Source organism: Petromyzon marinus, chromosome 60 (assembly GCF_048934315.1).
Source record: "Petromyzon marinus isolate PM22_M1 ecotype Great Lakes invasive population chromosome 60, UKy_Petmar_22M1.pri1.0, whole genome shotgun sequence".
Lineage (NCBI taxonomy): Eukaryota > Metazoa > Chordata > Hyperoartia > Petromyzontiformes > Petromyzontidae > Petromyzon > Petromyzon marinus.
The window spans coordinates 308,145-324,448 of NC_133726.1; the positions used below are offsets into that span (position 1 = coordinate 308,145).

The 16,304-nt window shown below is 51.1% G+C and overlaps 1 protein-coding gene across 1 annotated transcript in view; it reads left to right on the forward strand.

Annotated features, from left to right (window-relative positions):
- Window positions 1-13,601, forward strand: part of LOC116955535 (uncharacterized) — a 32,431-nt gene extending 18,830 nt beyond the window's left edge. Inside the window, exons 3-7 of the mRNA XM_032976667.2 lie at window positions 4,982-5,064; window positions 5,240-5,330; window positions 11,608-11,759; window positions 12,601-12,773; window positions 13,026-13,601. Of these exons, the coding sequence (XP_032832558.2) occupies window positions 4,982-5,064; window positions 5,240-5,330; window positions 11,608-11,759; window positions 12,601-12,773; window positions 13,026-13,307 (781 nt within the window). The 3' untranslated portion in view covers window positions 13,308-13,601. The remainder of the gene's footprint in view (window positions 1-4,981; window positions 5,065-5,239; window positions 5,331-11,607; window positions 11,760-12,600; window positions 12,774-13,025) is intronic.
- The last annotated feature ends 2,703 nt before the right edge of the window (window positions 13,602-16,304 follow it).

Sequence of the window (16,304 nt, forward strand, 5' to 3'; positions counted from 1 at the left end):
CTCTATTTGTGTCTATGGGTCTCTATGTGAGTCTCTAGGTCTCTATTTGTGTGTATGAGTCTCTATGTGAGTGTCTAGGTCTCTATTTGAGTCTATGAGTTTCTATGTGAGTCTCTAGGTCTCTATTTGTGTCTATGAGTATCTATGTGAGTCTCTAGGTCTCTATTTGTGTCTATGGGTCTCTGTGTGAGTGTCTAGGTCTCTATTTGTGTCTATGGGTCTCCATGTGAGTCTCTAAGTCTTAATTTGTGTCTATGGGTCTCTATGTGAGTGTCTAATTCTCTATTTGTGTCTATGGGTCTCTATGTTAGTGTTTAGGTCTCTATTTGAGTCTATGAGTTTCTATGTGAGTCTCTAGGTCTCTATTTGTGTCTATGGGTCTCTATGTGAGTGTCTAGGTCTGTATTTGTGTCTATAGGTCTCTATGTGAGTGTCTAGGCCTCTATTTGTGTCTATGGGTCTCTATGTGATTGTCTAGGTCTCTATATGTGTCTATGGGTCTCTATGTGAGTGTCTAAGTCTCTATTTGTGTCTATGGGTCTCTATGTGAGTCTCTAGGTCTCTATTTGTGTCTATGAGTATCTACGTGAGTCTCTAGGTCTCTATTTGTGTCTATGGGTCTCTTTGTGAGTGTCTAGGTCTCTAATTGTGTCTATGGGTCTCTATGTGAGTGTCTAAGTCTCTATTTGTGTCTATGGGTCTCTATGTGAGTGTCTAGGTCTCTATTTGTGTCTATGGGTCTCTATGTGAGTCTCTAAGTCTCTATTTGTGTCTATGGGTCTCTATGTGAGTGTCTAGGTCGCTATTTGTGTCTATGGGTCTCTATGTGGATCTCTAGGTCTCTATTTGCGTGTATGAGTCTCTATGTGAGTCTCTAAGTCTCTATTTGCGTCTATGAGTGTCTATGAGAGTGTCTAAGTCTCTATTTGTGTCTATGAGTATCTATGTGAGTCTCTAGGTCTCTATTTGTGTCTATGGGTCTCTGTGTGAGTGTCTAGGTCTCTATTTGTGTCTATGGGTCTCTATGTGAGTCTCTAGGTCTCTATTTGTGTCTATGGGTCTCTGTGTGAGTGTCTAGGTCTCTATTTGTGTCTATGGGTCTCTATGTGAGTCTCTACGTCTTAATATGTGTCTATGGGTCTCTATGTGAGTGTCTAAGTCTCTATTTGTGTCTATGGGTCTCTATGTGAGTGTCTAGGTCTGTATTTGTGTCTATAGGTCTCTATGTGAGTGTCTAGGCCTCTATTTGTGTCTATGGGTCTCTATGTGATTGTCTAGGTCTCTATATGTGTCTATGGGTCTCTATGTGAGTGTCTAAGTCTCTATTTGTGTCTATGGGTCTCTATGTGAGTCTCTAGGTCTCTATTTGTGTCTATGGGTCTCTTTGTGAGTGTCTAGGTCTCTAATTGTGTCTATGGGTCTCTATGTGAGTGTCTAAGTCTCTATTTGTGTCTATGGGTCTCTATGTGAGTGTCTAGGTCTCTATTTGTGTCTATGGGTCTCTATGTGAGTCTCTAAGTTTCTATTTGTGTCTATGGGTCTCTATGTGAGTGTCTAGGTCGCTATTTGTGTCTATGGGTCTCTATGTGAGTCTCTAGGTCTCTATTTGCGTGTATGAGTCTCTATGTGAGTCTCTAAGTCTCTATTTGTGTCTATGAGTGTCTATGAGAGTGTCTAAGTTTCTATTTGTGTCTATGGGTCTCTATGTTAGTGTCTAGGTTTCTATTTGTGTCTATGGGTCTCTATGTGAGTATCTAGGTCTCTATTTATGTCTATGAGTCTCTATGTGAGTGTCTAAGTCTCTATTTGTGTCTATGAGTCTCTATGTGAGTCTCTAAGTCTATTTTTGTGTCTATGGGTCTCTATGTGAGTGTCTAGGTCTCTATTTTTATTTATGAGTCTCTATGTGAGTGTATAAGTCTCTATTTGTGTCTATGGGTATCTACGTGAGTCTCTACATCTCTATTTGTGTCGTTGGGTCTCTTTGTGAGTAGTCTAGGTCTCTATTTGTGTCTATGGGTCTCTATGTGAGTATCTAGGTCTCTATTTGTGTCTATGGGTCTCTATGTGAGTCTCTAGGTCTCTATTTGTGTGTATGAGTCTCTATGTGAGTGTCTAGGTCTCTATTTGAGTCTATGAGTTTCTATGTGAGTCTCTAGGTCTCTATTTGTGTCTATGAGTATCTATGTGAGTCTCTAGGTCTCTATTTGTGTCTATGGGTCTCTGTGTGAGTGTCTAGGTCTCTATTTGTGTCTATGGGTCTCTATGTGAGTCTCTAAGTCTTAATTTGTGTCTATGGGTCTCTATGTGAGTGTCTAAGTCTCTATTTGTGTCTATGGGTCTCTATGTTAGTGTCTAGGTCTCTATTTGAGTCTATGAGTTTCTATGTGAGTCTCTAAGTCTCTATTTGTGTCTATGGGTCTCTATGTGAGTGTCTAGGTCTGTATTTGTGTCTATAGGTCTCTATGTGAGTGTCTAGGCCTCTATTTGTGTCTATGGGTCTCAATGTGATTGTCTAGGTCTCTATATGTGTCTATGCGTCTCTATGTGAGTGTCTAAGTCTCTATTTGTGTCTATGGGTCTCTATGTGAGTCTCTAGGTCTCTATTTGTGTCTATGAGTATCTATGTGAGTCTCTAGGTCTCTATTTGTGTCTATGGGTCTCTTTGTGAGTGTCTAGGTCTCTAATTGTGTCTATGGGTCTCTATGTGAGTGTCTAAGTCTCTATTTGTGTCTATGGGTCTCTATGTGAGTGTCTAGGTCTCTATTTGTGTCTATGGGTCTCTATGTGAGTCTCTAAGTCTCTATTTGTGTCTATGGGTCTCTATGTGAGTGTCTAGGTCGCTATTTGTGTCTATGGGTCTCTATGTGAGTCTCTAGGTCTCTATTTGCGTGTATGTGTCTCTATGTGAGTCTCTAAGTCTCTATTTGTGTCTATGAGTGTCTATGAGAGTGCCTAAGTCTATATTTGTGTCTATGGGTCTCTATGTTAGTGTCTAGGTCTCTATTTGTGTCTATGGGTCTCTATGTGAGTATCTAGGTCTCTATTTATGTCTATGAGTCTCTATGTGAGTGTCTAAGTCTCTATTTGTGTCTATGAGTCTCTATGTGAGTCTCTAAGTCTCTATTTGTGTCTATGGGTCTCTACGTCAGTCTCTACATCTCTATTTGTGTCTTTGGGTCTCTTTGTGAGTGTCTAGGTCTCTATTTGTGTCTATGAGTCTCTATGTGAGTGTCTAGGTCTCTATTTGTGTCTATGGGTCTCTATGTTCGTGTCTAGGTCTCTATTTGTGTCTAGGAGTCTCTATGCGAGTCTCTAGGTCTTTGTTTGTGTCTATGGGTCTCTATGTGAGTCTCTAGGTCTCTATTTGTGTCTATGGGTCTCTATGTGAGTGTCTAGGTCTCTATTTGTGTCTATGGGTCTCTATGTGAGTCTCTAGGTCTCTATTTGTGTCTATGGGTCTCTATGTGAGTGTCTAGGTGTCTATTTGTGTCTATGGGTCTCTATCTGAGTGTCTAGTTCTCTATTTGTGTCTATGGTTCTCTATGTGAGTGTCTAAGTGTCTATTTGTGTCTATGAGTCTCTATGTGAGTCCCTAGGTCTCTATTTGTGTCTATGGTCTCTATGTGAGTGTCTAGGTCTCTATTTGTGTCTATGGGTTTCTATGTGAGTGTTTAGTCTCTATTTGTGTCTATGAGTCTCTATGTGAGTCTCTAGGTCTCTATTTGTGTCTATGGGTCTCTATGTGAGTATCTAGGTCTCTATTTGTGTCTATGGGTCTCTATGTGAGTGTCTAGGTCTCTATTTGTGTCTATGAGTCTCCATGTGAGTGTCTAGGTCTCTATTTGTGTCTATGGGTCTCTGTGTGAGTGTCTAGGTCTCTATTTGTGTCTGTGGGTCTCTATGTGAGTGTCTAGGTCTCTATTTGTGTCTATGGGTTTCTCTGTGAGTGTGTAGGTCTCTATTTGTGTCTATGGGTCTCTGTGTGAGTGTCTAGGTCTCTATTTGTGTCTGTGAGTCTCTATGTGAGTGTCTAGGTCTCTATTTGTGTCTATGGGTTTCTCTGTGAGTGTGTAGGTCTCTATTTGTGTCTATGGGTCTCTGTGTGAGTGTCTAGGTCTCTATTTGTGTCTGTGAGTCTCTATGTGAGTGTCTAGGTCTCTATTTGTGTCTATGGGTTTCTCTTTGAGTGTTTAGGTCTCTATTTGTGTCTATGGGTCTCTATGTGAGTGTCTAGTTCTCTATTTGTGTCTATGGGTCTCTATGTGAGTGTCTAGGTCTCTATTTGTATCTATGGGTCGCTATGTGAGTGTCTAAGTCTCTATTTGTGTCTATGGGTCTCTATGTGAGTGTCTAGGTCTCTATTTGAGTCTATGAGTTTCTATGTGAGTCTCTAGGTCTCAATTTGTGTCTATGGGTCTCTACGTGAGTCTCTAGGTCTCTATTTGTGTCTATGGGTCTCTATGTGATTCTCTAGGTCTCTATTTGTGTCTATGGGTCTCTATGTGAGTGTCTAGGTCTCTATTTGTGTCTATGGGTCTCTATGTAATCTCTAGCTGTCTATTTGTGTCTATGGGTCTCTATGTGAGTCTCTAGGTTTCTATTTGTGTCTATGGGTCTCTATGTGAGTGTCTAGGTCTCTATTTGTGTCTAGGAGTCTCTATGCGAGTCTCTAGGTCTTTATTTGTGTCTATGGGTCTCTATGTGAGTCTCTAGGTCTACAAAAATACAGTGGGCGTCAGGGTCGGGATGGAACCCACGACCTCCTGCATACCAGGCAAGGTTGTTAACATCTCCTAGCCACCGAGCCAGCTGCAACGCGGCCGGTGCGGGAGTCTCAGGAGGTCGCCGCTTCTAATCCAATCTCCCGGCGTGTCAGTTGAAACAGAGGGTGGGACGAGTTTTTGTTTTAATTCTCCCCCATGTCTTTACCTCGCGCCTGATTGCGACTCTGCTGCCCTCTCCCTCCCCCCTCCCCCAGCGATAACGATTACATCACAGACCCCACCCAAGGGGAGGTGATGGGGCCCAGGGCACCCCCAGAGGGCAGTCTCGTGAACACAGGTACAGCTGCCCACCCCCCTTCCCTCCATCAATCTCTCCCTCCTTCCATTAACCCTCCCCCCATCAGTCCTCCCTCCCCCCTCTCACACGTCCCTCTTGCCTCTCGCCAATTTCATCGCCCTGACTCCTTCCCCCCCCTCCCCCTGAATCTTCCCACCGACACCCCCTTGCCCAGGACGTGAGCACCGGGCACCCAAAGCACGGACTCGGGACGTCGCAGCCCCACGGGGTCCTGAGCAACACAGCGTGATGGGGACAGCAGACAGGTTCACACAGAGACACACAGACCCACACAGAGACACACAGACTCACACAGAGACACACAGATTCACACAGAGATACACAGGCTCACACAGGGATCCACAGGTTCACACAGAGAACCATAGACTTACACAGAGAGCCGTAGACTCTCACAGAGACCCATAGACTCACACAGAGACCCAATGACTCACACAGAGACACACAGACTGACACAGACCCTGTAGACTCACACAGAGACACACAGACTCACACGGAGACCGTGGACTTACACAGAGACACACAGACTCACACAGCGACCCACATACTCACACAGAGACCCGTAAAATTACACAGAGACACACAGACTCGCACAGAGACCCGTAGACTCACACATAGACCCGTTGGCTCACACACAGACTCACACAGAGACCCGTTGACTCACACAGAGACACACAAACTCACACAGAGACCCGTAGACTCACACAGAGACCCGTAGAGTCACACAGAGATGCACAGCCTCACACAGAGACCTACAAGTTCACACAGAGACACGCAGACTTAGACAGAACTCATAGACTCACACAGAGACCCAGACTCTCATAGAGAACCAAAGATTCACACAGAGACCCATAGACTTACACAGAACCTGTAGACTCACACAGAGAAACACAGACTCACACAGAGATGCGTAGAATCACACAGCGACTCGTAAACTCACAAAGGGGCCCCTAGACTCACACAGAGACCCGTGGGCTCACATAGAAACACACAGACTCATACAGGGACCCGTAGACTCACACGGAGTCCATAGACTCACACAAACTCACATAGAGACCCCGAACACTCACATAGAGACCCGTAGACTCAATCAGAGACACAGACTCACACAGAACCCATAGACTCACACAGAGACCCAGACTCTCAGAGAGAACCACAGATTCACACAGAGCCACACAGACTCACACAGAGACCTGTAACCTCACAAAGAGACCCATAGACTTACAAAGAGGTACACAGACTCACACAGAGACCCGTAGACTCACATAGAGAATTGTAGAATCACACAGAGACGCACAGGCTCACACAGAGACACGCAGACTTAGACAGAGAACCATAGCCTCACACAAAGACCTATAAACCCACAAAGAAACCGGTAGTCTTTCAAAGAGACCCTGGACTCACACAGAGACCTACAGATTCACACAGAGATTCGTAAACTCACAAAGAGACCCGTAGACTTACACAGAGACACACAGACTCACACAGAGATGCGTAGAATTACACAGCGACTCGAAAACTCACAAAGGGGCCCCTAGACTCACACAGAGACCCGTAGGCTCACACAGAGACACACAAACTCACACAGAAACCAGTAGACTCACACGGAAACCATAGACTCACACAGAGACACACAGACTCACATACAGACTCGTACACTCAGATAGAGACCCGTAGACTCAATCAGAAACACAGACTCACACATAACCCATAGACTCACATAGAGACCCACAGACTCACACAGTTAACAATAGACTCACACAGAGACACACAGACTCACACGGAGACTGTCGACTTAGAGAGAGAAACACAGACTCAAACAGAGACCCGTTGACTCACACAGAGACACACGGACTCACACAGAGACACCCAGACTCACACAGAGACACACAGACACACACAGACTCACACAGAGATACACAGACTCACACAGAGACCCAGAGGCTCACACAGGAATCCACAGGTTCACACAGAGAACCATAGACTTACACTTAGAGCCGTAGACTCTCACAGAGACCCAAAGACTCACACAGAGACACACAGACTCACACAGTGAACTATAGACTCAAACAGAGACACACAGACTGACAGGGAGACCATAGACTTACACAGAGACACACAGACTCACACAGCGACCCACATACTCACACAGAGACCCGTAAAATTACACAGACTCGCACAGAGACCCGTAGACTCACACATAGACCCGTTGACTCACACACAGACACACAGACTCACAAAGAGACCCGTTGACTCACACAGAGACACACAGACTCACACAGAGACCCGTAGACTCACCCAGAGACCCGTAGAATCACACAGAGACGCACAGGCTCACACAGAGACCAACAGGTTCACACAAAGACACGCAGACTTAGACAGAACCCATAGAATCACACAGAAACCCAGACTCTCACAGAGAACCACAGACTCACACAGAGTTCCATAGACTTACACAGAACGCGTAGACTAACACAGAGACGCGTAGAATCACACAGCGACTCGTAAACTCACAAAGGGGCCCCTAGATTCACACAGAGACCCGTAGGCTCACACAGAGACACACAAACTCACACAGGGACCCGTAGATTCACACGGAGCCCATAATCTCACAAAGAGACATACAGACTCACATAGAGACCCGTACACTCACATATATACCCGTAGACTCAATCAGAGACACAGACTCACACAGAACCCATAGACTCACATAGAGACCCACAGACACACACAGTTAACTATAGACTCACACAGAGGACACAGACTCACACCGAGACGGTAGACTTACACAGAGACACACAGACTCACACGGAGACCCGTTGACTCACACAGAGACACACAGACTCACACAGAGACACCCAGAATCACACAGAGACACACAGACTCACACAGAGATACACAGACTCACACAGAGACCCAGAGGCTCACACAGGGATCCACAGGTTCACACAAAGAACCACAGATTTACACAGAGAGCCGTAGATTCTCACAGAGACCCAAAGACTTACACAGAGATCCAATGACTCACACAGAGACACACAGACTCACATGGACCCCGTAGACTCACACAGAGACACACAGACTAACACAGTGAACTATAGACTCAAACAGAGACACACAGACTCACACGGAGACTGTAAACTTACACAGAGACACACAGACTCACACAGCGACCCACATACTCACACAGAGAACCGTAAAATTACACAGACTCGCACAGAGACCCGTAGACTCACACATAGACCCGTTGACTCACACAGAGACCCGTAGAATCACACAGAGACCTATAGGTTCATACAGAGACACCCAGACTTAGACAGAACCCATAGAATCACACAGAGACCCAGACTCTCACAGAGAACCACAGACTCACACAGAGACCCACAGACTTACACAGAACCCGTAGACTAACACAGAGACGCGTAGAATCACAGAGCGACTCGTAAACTCACAAAGGGGCGCTAGATTCACACAGAGACCCGTAGGCTCACACAGAAACACACCAACTCACACAGGGACCCGTAGAATCACACGGAGCCCATAGTCTCACACAGAGACACACAGACTCACATAGAGACCCGTACACTCACATAGAGACCCGTAGACTCAATCAGAGACACAGACTCACACAGAACCCATAGACTCACACAGAGACCCAGACTCTCACAGAAAACCACAGACTCACACAGAGACACCAAGACTCACACAGAGACCTGTAAACTCACAAAGAGACCCGTAGACTTACAAAGGAGGTACACAGACTCACACAAAGACCCGTAGACTCACAGAGAATCGTAGACTCACACAGAGACGCACAGGCTCACACAGAGACACGCAGACTTAGACAGAGAACCATAGACTCACATACCTGTAACTCAAAACTCAAAAAAGAGACCCGTAGACTTACAAAGAGACCCTAGACTCACACAGAGACACAGAAACTCATACAGAGACCCATAGGCTCACACAGCGACACAGACTCACACAGAGACACACAGACTCACACAGAGACCCATAAACTCACATAGAGAACCCTAAACTCACACAGAGACACACAGACTCACACAGAGACGCACAGGTTTCCACAGAGAACCATAGACTTACACAAAAAGCCGTAGACTCTCACAGTGACCCATAGATGCACACAGAGACACACAGACTCGCACAGAGACCCGTAGACTCACACATAGACCCGTTGACTCACACACAGACACACAGACTCACACAGAGACCCGTAGAATCACACAGAGATGCACAGGCTCACACAGAGACCTACAGGTTCACACAGAGATATGCAGACTTAGACAGAACCCATAGACTCACACAGAGACCCAGACTCTCACAGAGAACCACAGACTCACACAGAGACCCATAGACTTACACAGAACCCGTAGACTAACACAGAGACGTGTAGAATCACACAGCGACTCGTAAACTCACAAAAGGGCCCCTAGACTCACACAGAGACCCGTAGGCTCACACAGAGACAAACTCACACAGGGACCCGTAGACTCACACGGAGACCATAGACTCACACAGACTCACATAGAGACCCGTACACTCACATAGAGACCCGTAGACTCATTCAGAGACACAGACTTACACAGAACCCATAGACTCATACAGAGACCCAGACTCTCACAGAGAACCACAGACTCACAAAGAGACACACAGACTCACACAGAGACCTGTAAACTCACAAAGAGACCCATAAACTTACAAAGAGGTACACAGACTCACACAGAGACCCGTAGACTCACATAGAGAATCGTAGAATCACACAAAGACGCACAGGCTCACACAGAGACACGCAGACTTAGACAGAAAACCATAGACTCACACAAAGACCTGTAAACTCACAAAGAGACCCGTAGACTTTCAAAGAGACCCTAGACTCACATAGAGAATCCTAAACTCACACAGAGACACATAGACCCACATAGAGACCCGTAGACTCACACAGCGACCCATAGACTCACATGGAGAACCCTAAACTCACACAGAGACACACAGACCCACATACAGACCCGTAGACGCACACAAAGACACACAGACTCACACAGAGACCCACAGATTCCCACAGAGAACCATAGACTTACACAGAAAGCCGTAGACTCTCACAGTGATCCATAGACTCACACAGAGACACAGACCTACACAGAGACCCGTAGACTTACACAGAGACACAGACTCACACAGAACCCATAGACTCACACTGAGACCCACAGACTCACAAAGAGACCCACAGGTTCCCACAGAGAACCATAGACTTACACAGAGAGCCGTAGACTCTCACAGAGACCATAGACTCACACAGAGACCCACACGTTCCCACAGAGAACCATAGACTCACACAGAGAACCATAGACTCACACAGAAACACACAGACTCACACAGACCCCGTAGACTCATATAGAAACACACAGACTCACACAGAGACCCATAGACTCACACAGACCCCCACAGGTTCCCACATAGAACCATAGACTCACACAGAGACCCACAGATTCCCACAGAGAACCATAGACTTACACAGAGAGCCGTAGACTCTCACAGAGACCATAGACTCACACAGAGACCCACACGTTCCCACAGAGAACCATAGACTCACACAGAGAACCATAGACTCACACAGAGACACAGACTCACACAGACCCCGTAGACTCATATAGAAACACACAGACTCACACAGAGACTCATAAACTCACAAAGAGAACCAGAGACTTACACAGGGAGCCGTATACCCTCACAGAGACCCATAGACTTACACAGAGACACACATACTCACACAGAGACCCGTAGACTCACACAGAGACACACAGACTCACACAGAGACTCATAAACTCACAAAGAGAACCATAGCCTTACACAGAGAGCCGTATACTCTCACAGAGACCCATAGACTCACACAGAGACCCATAGACTTACACAGAACCCGTAGACTCACACATAGACCCGTTGACTCACACAGAGACACACAGACTCACACAGAGACCCGTAGATTTACACAGAGACACACAGACTCACACAGAGACCCATAGAATCACACAGCGACCCATAAATTCACAAGAAGACCCGTAGACTTACACAGAGACACAGACTCACACAGACCCCTATACTCACACAGAGACCCGTAGGCTCACACAGAGACACACAGACTCACACAGAGACACATAGACTCACACAGAACCCGTAGACTCACACATAGACCCGTTGACTCACACAGAAACACACAGACTCACACAGAGACCCGTAGATTTACACAGAGACACATAGACTCACACAGAGATCCACAGACTCACACAGAGACACACAGACTCACACAGAGACCCATAGACTCACACAGAGACCCGTAGACTGACACAGAGACCCATAGACTCACACAGTGACCCATAGACTCACACATAGACCCATAGACTCACACAGAGACACACAGACTCACACAGAGACCCCTATACTCACACAGAGACCCGTAGACTCACACAGAGACCCGTAGACTGATAGAGACCCACGTTGCCGTGGCAGTGTGGACACCGTGGGCGAGGAGCAGAGCGAGGAGGGGGTGAGGCAGCAGCAGCAGCAGCCGCCGCCGCTGGAGGTGGAGGCCGACTACGTGGTGGTGCTGCCCGCTAAGGCGACGGACTTCAACTCCAATGTCACCGAGATGATGAGACGACGTGAGTCGCCCGCACGCCAAGCGACTGGTGAACACGTTGCCTGGATTGAGCGCGGGCATCACCGAGAGATGTGCGTGGAGAGACGAGACGGCGGTGACGACAATGGGAGGAGGGAACTCCATGGCGAGGTGACCTGCAGTGAACAGAGCCTTGACCTCGGAGCCCTTAGAAGGAGGCGATCCTAAGATCTCAGGGAGCCCGTTGGAGAGTAAACACGGATCGGTTCCTGTAGATATTGATAGGCTAAGCCACTGAATGCCTCGCAATATCGTATAGTCCACTTGACTGGTAGCCAGTGTAAAGACAAGGGAGCGGGTGTGTGATGTACACGTGATGTACGTATGTTGAACTTCTTTCGCACTGTACATAGCCAACCGTGCTAATCAGAGGTGCGGGAAATGGCAACAACCTAACACACAAAGCAGTTCTAAAGAAACGAGTTCGTCAATCTAATTTACTTCAAAGTGATTAGCTCCAGTGGCGTTCTGGAGTTATATCGGAAAAGAGCGTTCCAGACGGCCGCAGAAGCGCCGTCTGAAAGCGCCGCGCGAGCCTTGAGCAAGTGAACAACTTCTCCCCCGACTCACCGGGCGAGCGGAGCTGAAGCAGCGACAAGCAGCGCGCCGCTCGACGTCTGAGCGCCGAGGGTTGGGAGCCGAGGTGCCGAGCGGCCGCCTCCCCTTCACTTCCTCGGAAGCGCAGCGCTTGGAGGAATCGACGAGTGAAGCTCGTGGCAACGGTGACCACGGCCTAGCCTAGGGGACCCCCCCACACCCCTCGGTGGTAGCTGTCTGTACGTGGCACCTCCCTTCCCCCCCCCCCACCCCTCTTCCGAATCCAGAAGGGGAGTTCTTGGTGCGCGTGCGCTCGGAGAGAGGCGCGGCGCTGCGCGTGGGCGCCGGGGAGCACGTGCTGAGCGTGCACGCCGAGGGCCTCACGCTGCTCACGCTCGCCGAGCGGCGCACGCTCTGCACGTGGCCCTACACCCTCACCGCCAAGTTCGGGCGCGCCACGGTAACGGCGCGCGCGGGATCGGGGGGGCACGGGGGGGGGGGGGAGGGGCACGCGGGCACGGGGGGCCGCCGGAGGGGCGTGGGGGGAGTGCGGGGGCGCACGCCGGGTATAGAGACGCAGAACGACAGAGACACGGGGACACGGGGACACGGGGACAGGGGGACAGGGGGACAGGGGGACGCGCTTACCCTGGTCTATCGGTGTGGCCCCGACTGAACCGTGCCCCCCCCCCCCTACCCGCCCCCCTCGCAGGGCGTGTTCAGCCTGGTCGCGGGCTCGCGCTGCGAGTCCGGCCCGGGTCTCTTCTCGTTCGAGACTCAGGATGTGAACCATGTCTTCGGCCTCGTGTTCTACTACATCGGCCTGGCGCTGCCCTCCACCGCCACGCCCGGCTCGCTGTCCCCGCGGCGCCCCCTTGACCCGCAGTCGCCGCGTGGGGACGGCGCGGAGGCCCCGCGCTCCGGGGAGGACAGCGACGGCTCCTACGACTACGCCTACTGTGACGTGCCGGAGGGGCCCCACGCCGGCACGTGACCCACGGTGGGCGGTGGGGGGGGGGGGGGGGGACCCCCAATGGGGACCTCGGGGGACCTCAAGGGACTACCCCCCTCCAGAGAGGTGGGGGCAAGGGTTCTGGATAGTCGACGGGGACTGCCAGAAAGGGCCCCCAATAGTACGGGGATGCGCACAGATCGAGCTACATGGGGACCCCGGTTCAGCCCAGAGACCCTGGACACGCGGGGGCCCCCGAGTACTCCAGGATACGTGGTCCCCGGCGATGAAGGGCCCCAGAGACGTCGGGGCGGGGCGGGGGGGGGGTACCCTGTTGAAACGCGAGGCCGCAGAGGCACGGCCGGGGGTCGCCGTGGGGGTCCGGCCGGGGGTCGCCGCGGAGCGACGCCATCGCCGCCGCCAGCGCCGCGACGGGGAAGGCCGTCTGATGGAATCCGTGGCAGCGCGGCTCCACAGCTGATGAACGTGGCGTCGACGACGAGGAGGAGGAGGAGAAGGCCGGCGGTAGCGCACGCCGTGCCGAGTCAGTGAGTGGAATGCACCCGGGGAACTGTTCAGGCGGTCATCGCCGGTCCCCTCGGAGATCATGGCATGGCACAAGCAGCCAGGCGGTGCAGATCGTGAGTCGCCAGCGCAGAGCGTTGGGGAAACTCAACATCGCGATTATCGTCGCGTCGTGATGATTCGTAGCGGATCGGACCACGGGCGGCGCCACGTTTGTGTGCGTAGTGAGGGTAGTTGGTGGTAGTGATGTTCTCATAGACTCACGTCACTGGCCTCACGCAGTCGGCATGGGCCCTGGTGCACGGGATGGAATGGGGCCTCCTCTTTGCCCCCTCTCTGCCCCCTCTTTGCCCAATCTCTGCCCCCTCTCTGCCCAATCTCTGCCCCCTCTCTACCCCTTCTCTGCCCAATCTCTGCCCAATCTCTGCCCCCTCTCTGCCCCCTCTCTGCCCCCTCTCTGCCCAATCTCTGCCCAATCTCTGCCCCCTCTCTGCCCAATCTCTGCCCCCTCTCTGCCCAATCTCTGCCCCCTCTCTGCCCAATCTCTGCCCCCTCTCTGCCCCCTCTCTGCTCCCTCTCTGCCCAATCTCTGCCCCCTCTCTGCCCCCTCTCTGCCCCCTCTCTGCCCAATCTCTGCCCAATCTCTGCCCCCTCTCTGCTCAATCTCTGCCCTCTCTTTACTCCGGCGCTTGGGTGCCTCAGACCTGTGGGCCCCAGTGCAGTTGCACCGCCTGCGCACTCGATAGCCGCGGCTGCTGGGCTCGGCGCCTCCAACCCCGTGAGTACAGCGCGGGTTGCCAACTGTTCGGTCTAATTCCGGACAGTTTTGTTCAACTCAGTGCTGAACAAGAGGTTCTGGTTTCAACATCGCGATTATCGTCGCGTCGTGATGATTCGTAGCGGATCGGACCACGGGCGGCGCCACGTTTGTGTGCATAGTGAGGGTAGTTGGTGGTAGTGATGTTCTCATAGACTCACGTCACTGGCCTCACGCAGTCGGCATGGGCCCTGGTGCACGGGATGGAATGGGGCCTCCTCTTTGCCCCCTCTCTGCCCCCTCTTTGCCCAATCTCTGCCCCCTCTCTGCCCAATCTCTGCCCCCTCTCTGCCCCTTCTCTGCCCAATCTCTGCCCAATCTCTGCCCCCTCTCTGCCCCCTCTCTGCCCCCTCTCTGCCCAATCTCTGCCCAATCTCTGCCCCCTCTCTGCCCAATCTCTGCCCCCTCTCTGCCCAATCTCTGCCCCCTCTCTGCCCAATCTCTGCCCCCTCTCTGCCCCCTCTCTGCTCCCTCTCTGCCCAATCTCTGCCCCCTCTCTGCCCCCTCTCTGCCCCCTCTCTGCCCAATCTCTGCCCAATCTCTGCCCCCTCTCTGCTCAATCTCTGCCCTCTCTTTACTCCGGCGCTTGGGTGCCTCAGACCTGTGGGCCCCAGTGCAGTTGCACCGCCTGCGCACTCGATAGCCGCGGCTGCTGGGCTCGGCGCCTCCAACCCCGTGAGTACAGCGCGGGTTGCCAACTGTTCGGTCTAATTCCGGACAGTTTTGTTCAACTCAGTGCTGAACAAGAGGTTCTGGTTTCGTTTGCAGTGGAAAAGGTGGCCGACTCCAGGTGGAGCCACGGAGTGGAGCCCCTAGGTGGAGCTCCTAGATGGAATTACGGGGTGGGACCTCCTAGGTGGAGCTCCTATATGGAACCACGTGGTGGAGCCCCTAGGTGGAACCACGGCGTGGAGCCCCAAGGTGGAGCTCCTAGATGGAACCACGTGGTGGAGCCCCAAGGTGGAGCTCCTAGATGGAGCTCTTAGATGGAACCACGTGGTGGAGCCCCTAGGTGGAATCACGGCGTGGAGCTCCTAGATGGAGCCACGGGGTGGAGCCCCTAGGTGGAACCACGGCGTGGAGCCCCTAGGTGGAGCCACGGAGTGTTGCTACATGGTGGAGCCGCTAGGTGGAACACAACCACCATCACCTCCGAGTCAACGGTTGTGTAAAAATGTCCTGACCCTAGAACGGATTCTGTAACAGGATCATCACGCTGTGCGTGCTGTGGGCGATAGAAGTGGCAGCAGCACCACCACCTCCACCACCACCGCACCTCGTCCACGCGTCTACCCCTCCGCTGATGGGACTCGCGTCGTCGTTTCAGCAGCGTTGGGTTCAGCGCAAAGCAAATTCCATTTTTGTCTCATCAAGCAGCCGGGCGTGTTTGAATCAGAAAGTATATTTTCCTACAGACGTCTGGCACTTCGCCAGCATCATCGCTTCGAGCAAGGCCTGGCTTTGCTGCTGATGAGACAATTAATGTCGAAACCAGACCACAGCTTGTCTGCGTGCATTGAACAAATGCTGCCGCTGCTGAAACGATGCGCTCCCATGCAGTGAAAGTCTACAATGGCTGATGGGATATGTCAAACATAAACAATGATATTGTGCTTTCATGGATGGGCGTCTTCGCCTACTGGCTCATTGCGTGACCGTGACGACGCGATGGTGGAACAATCCACGGGTCGTGGATT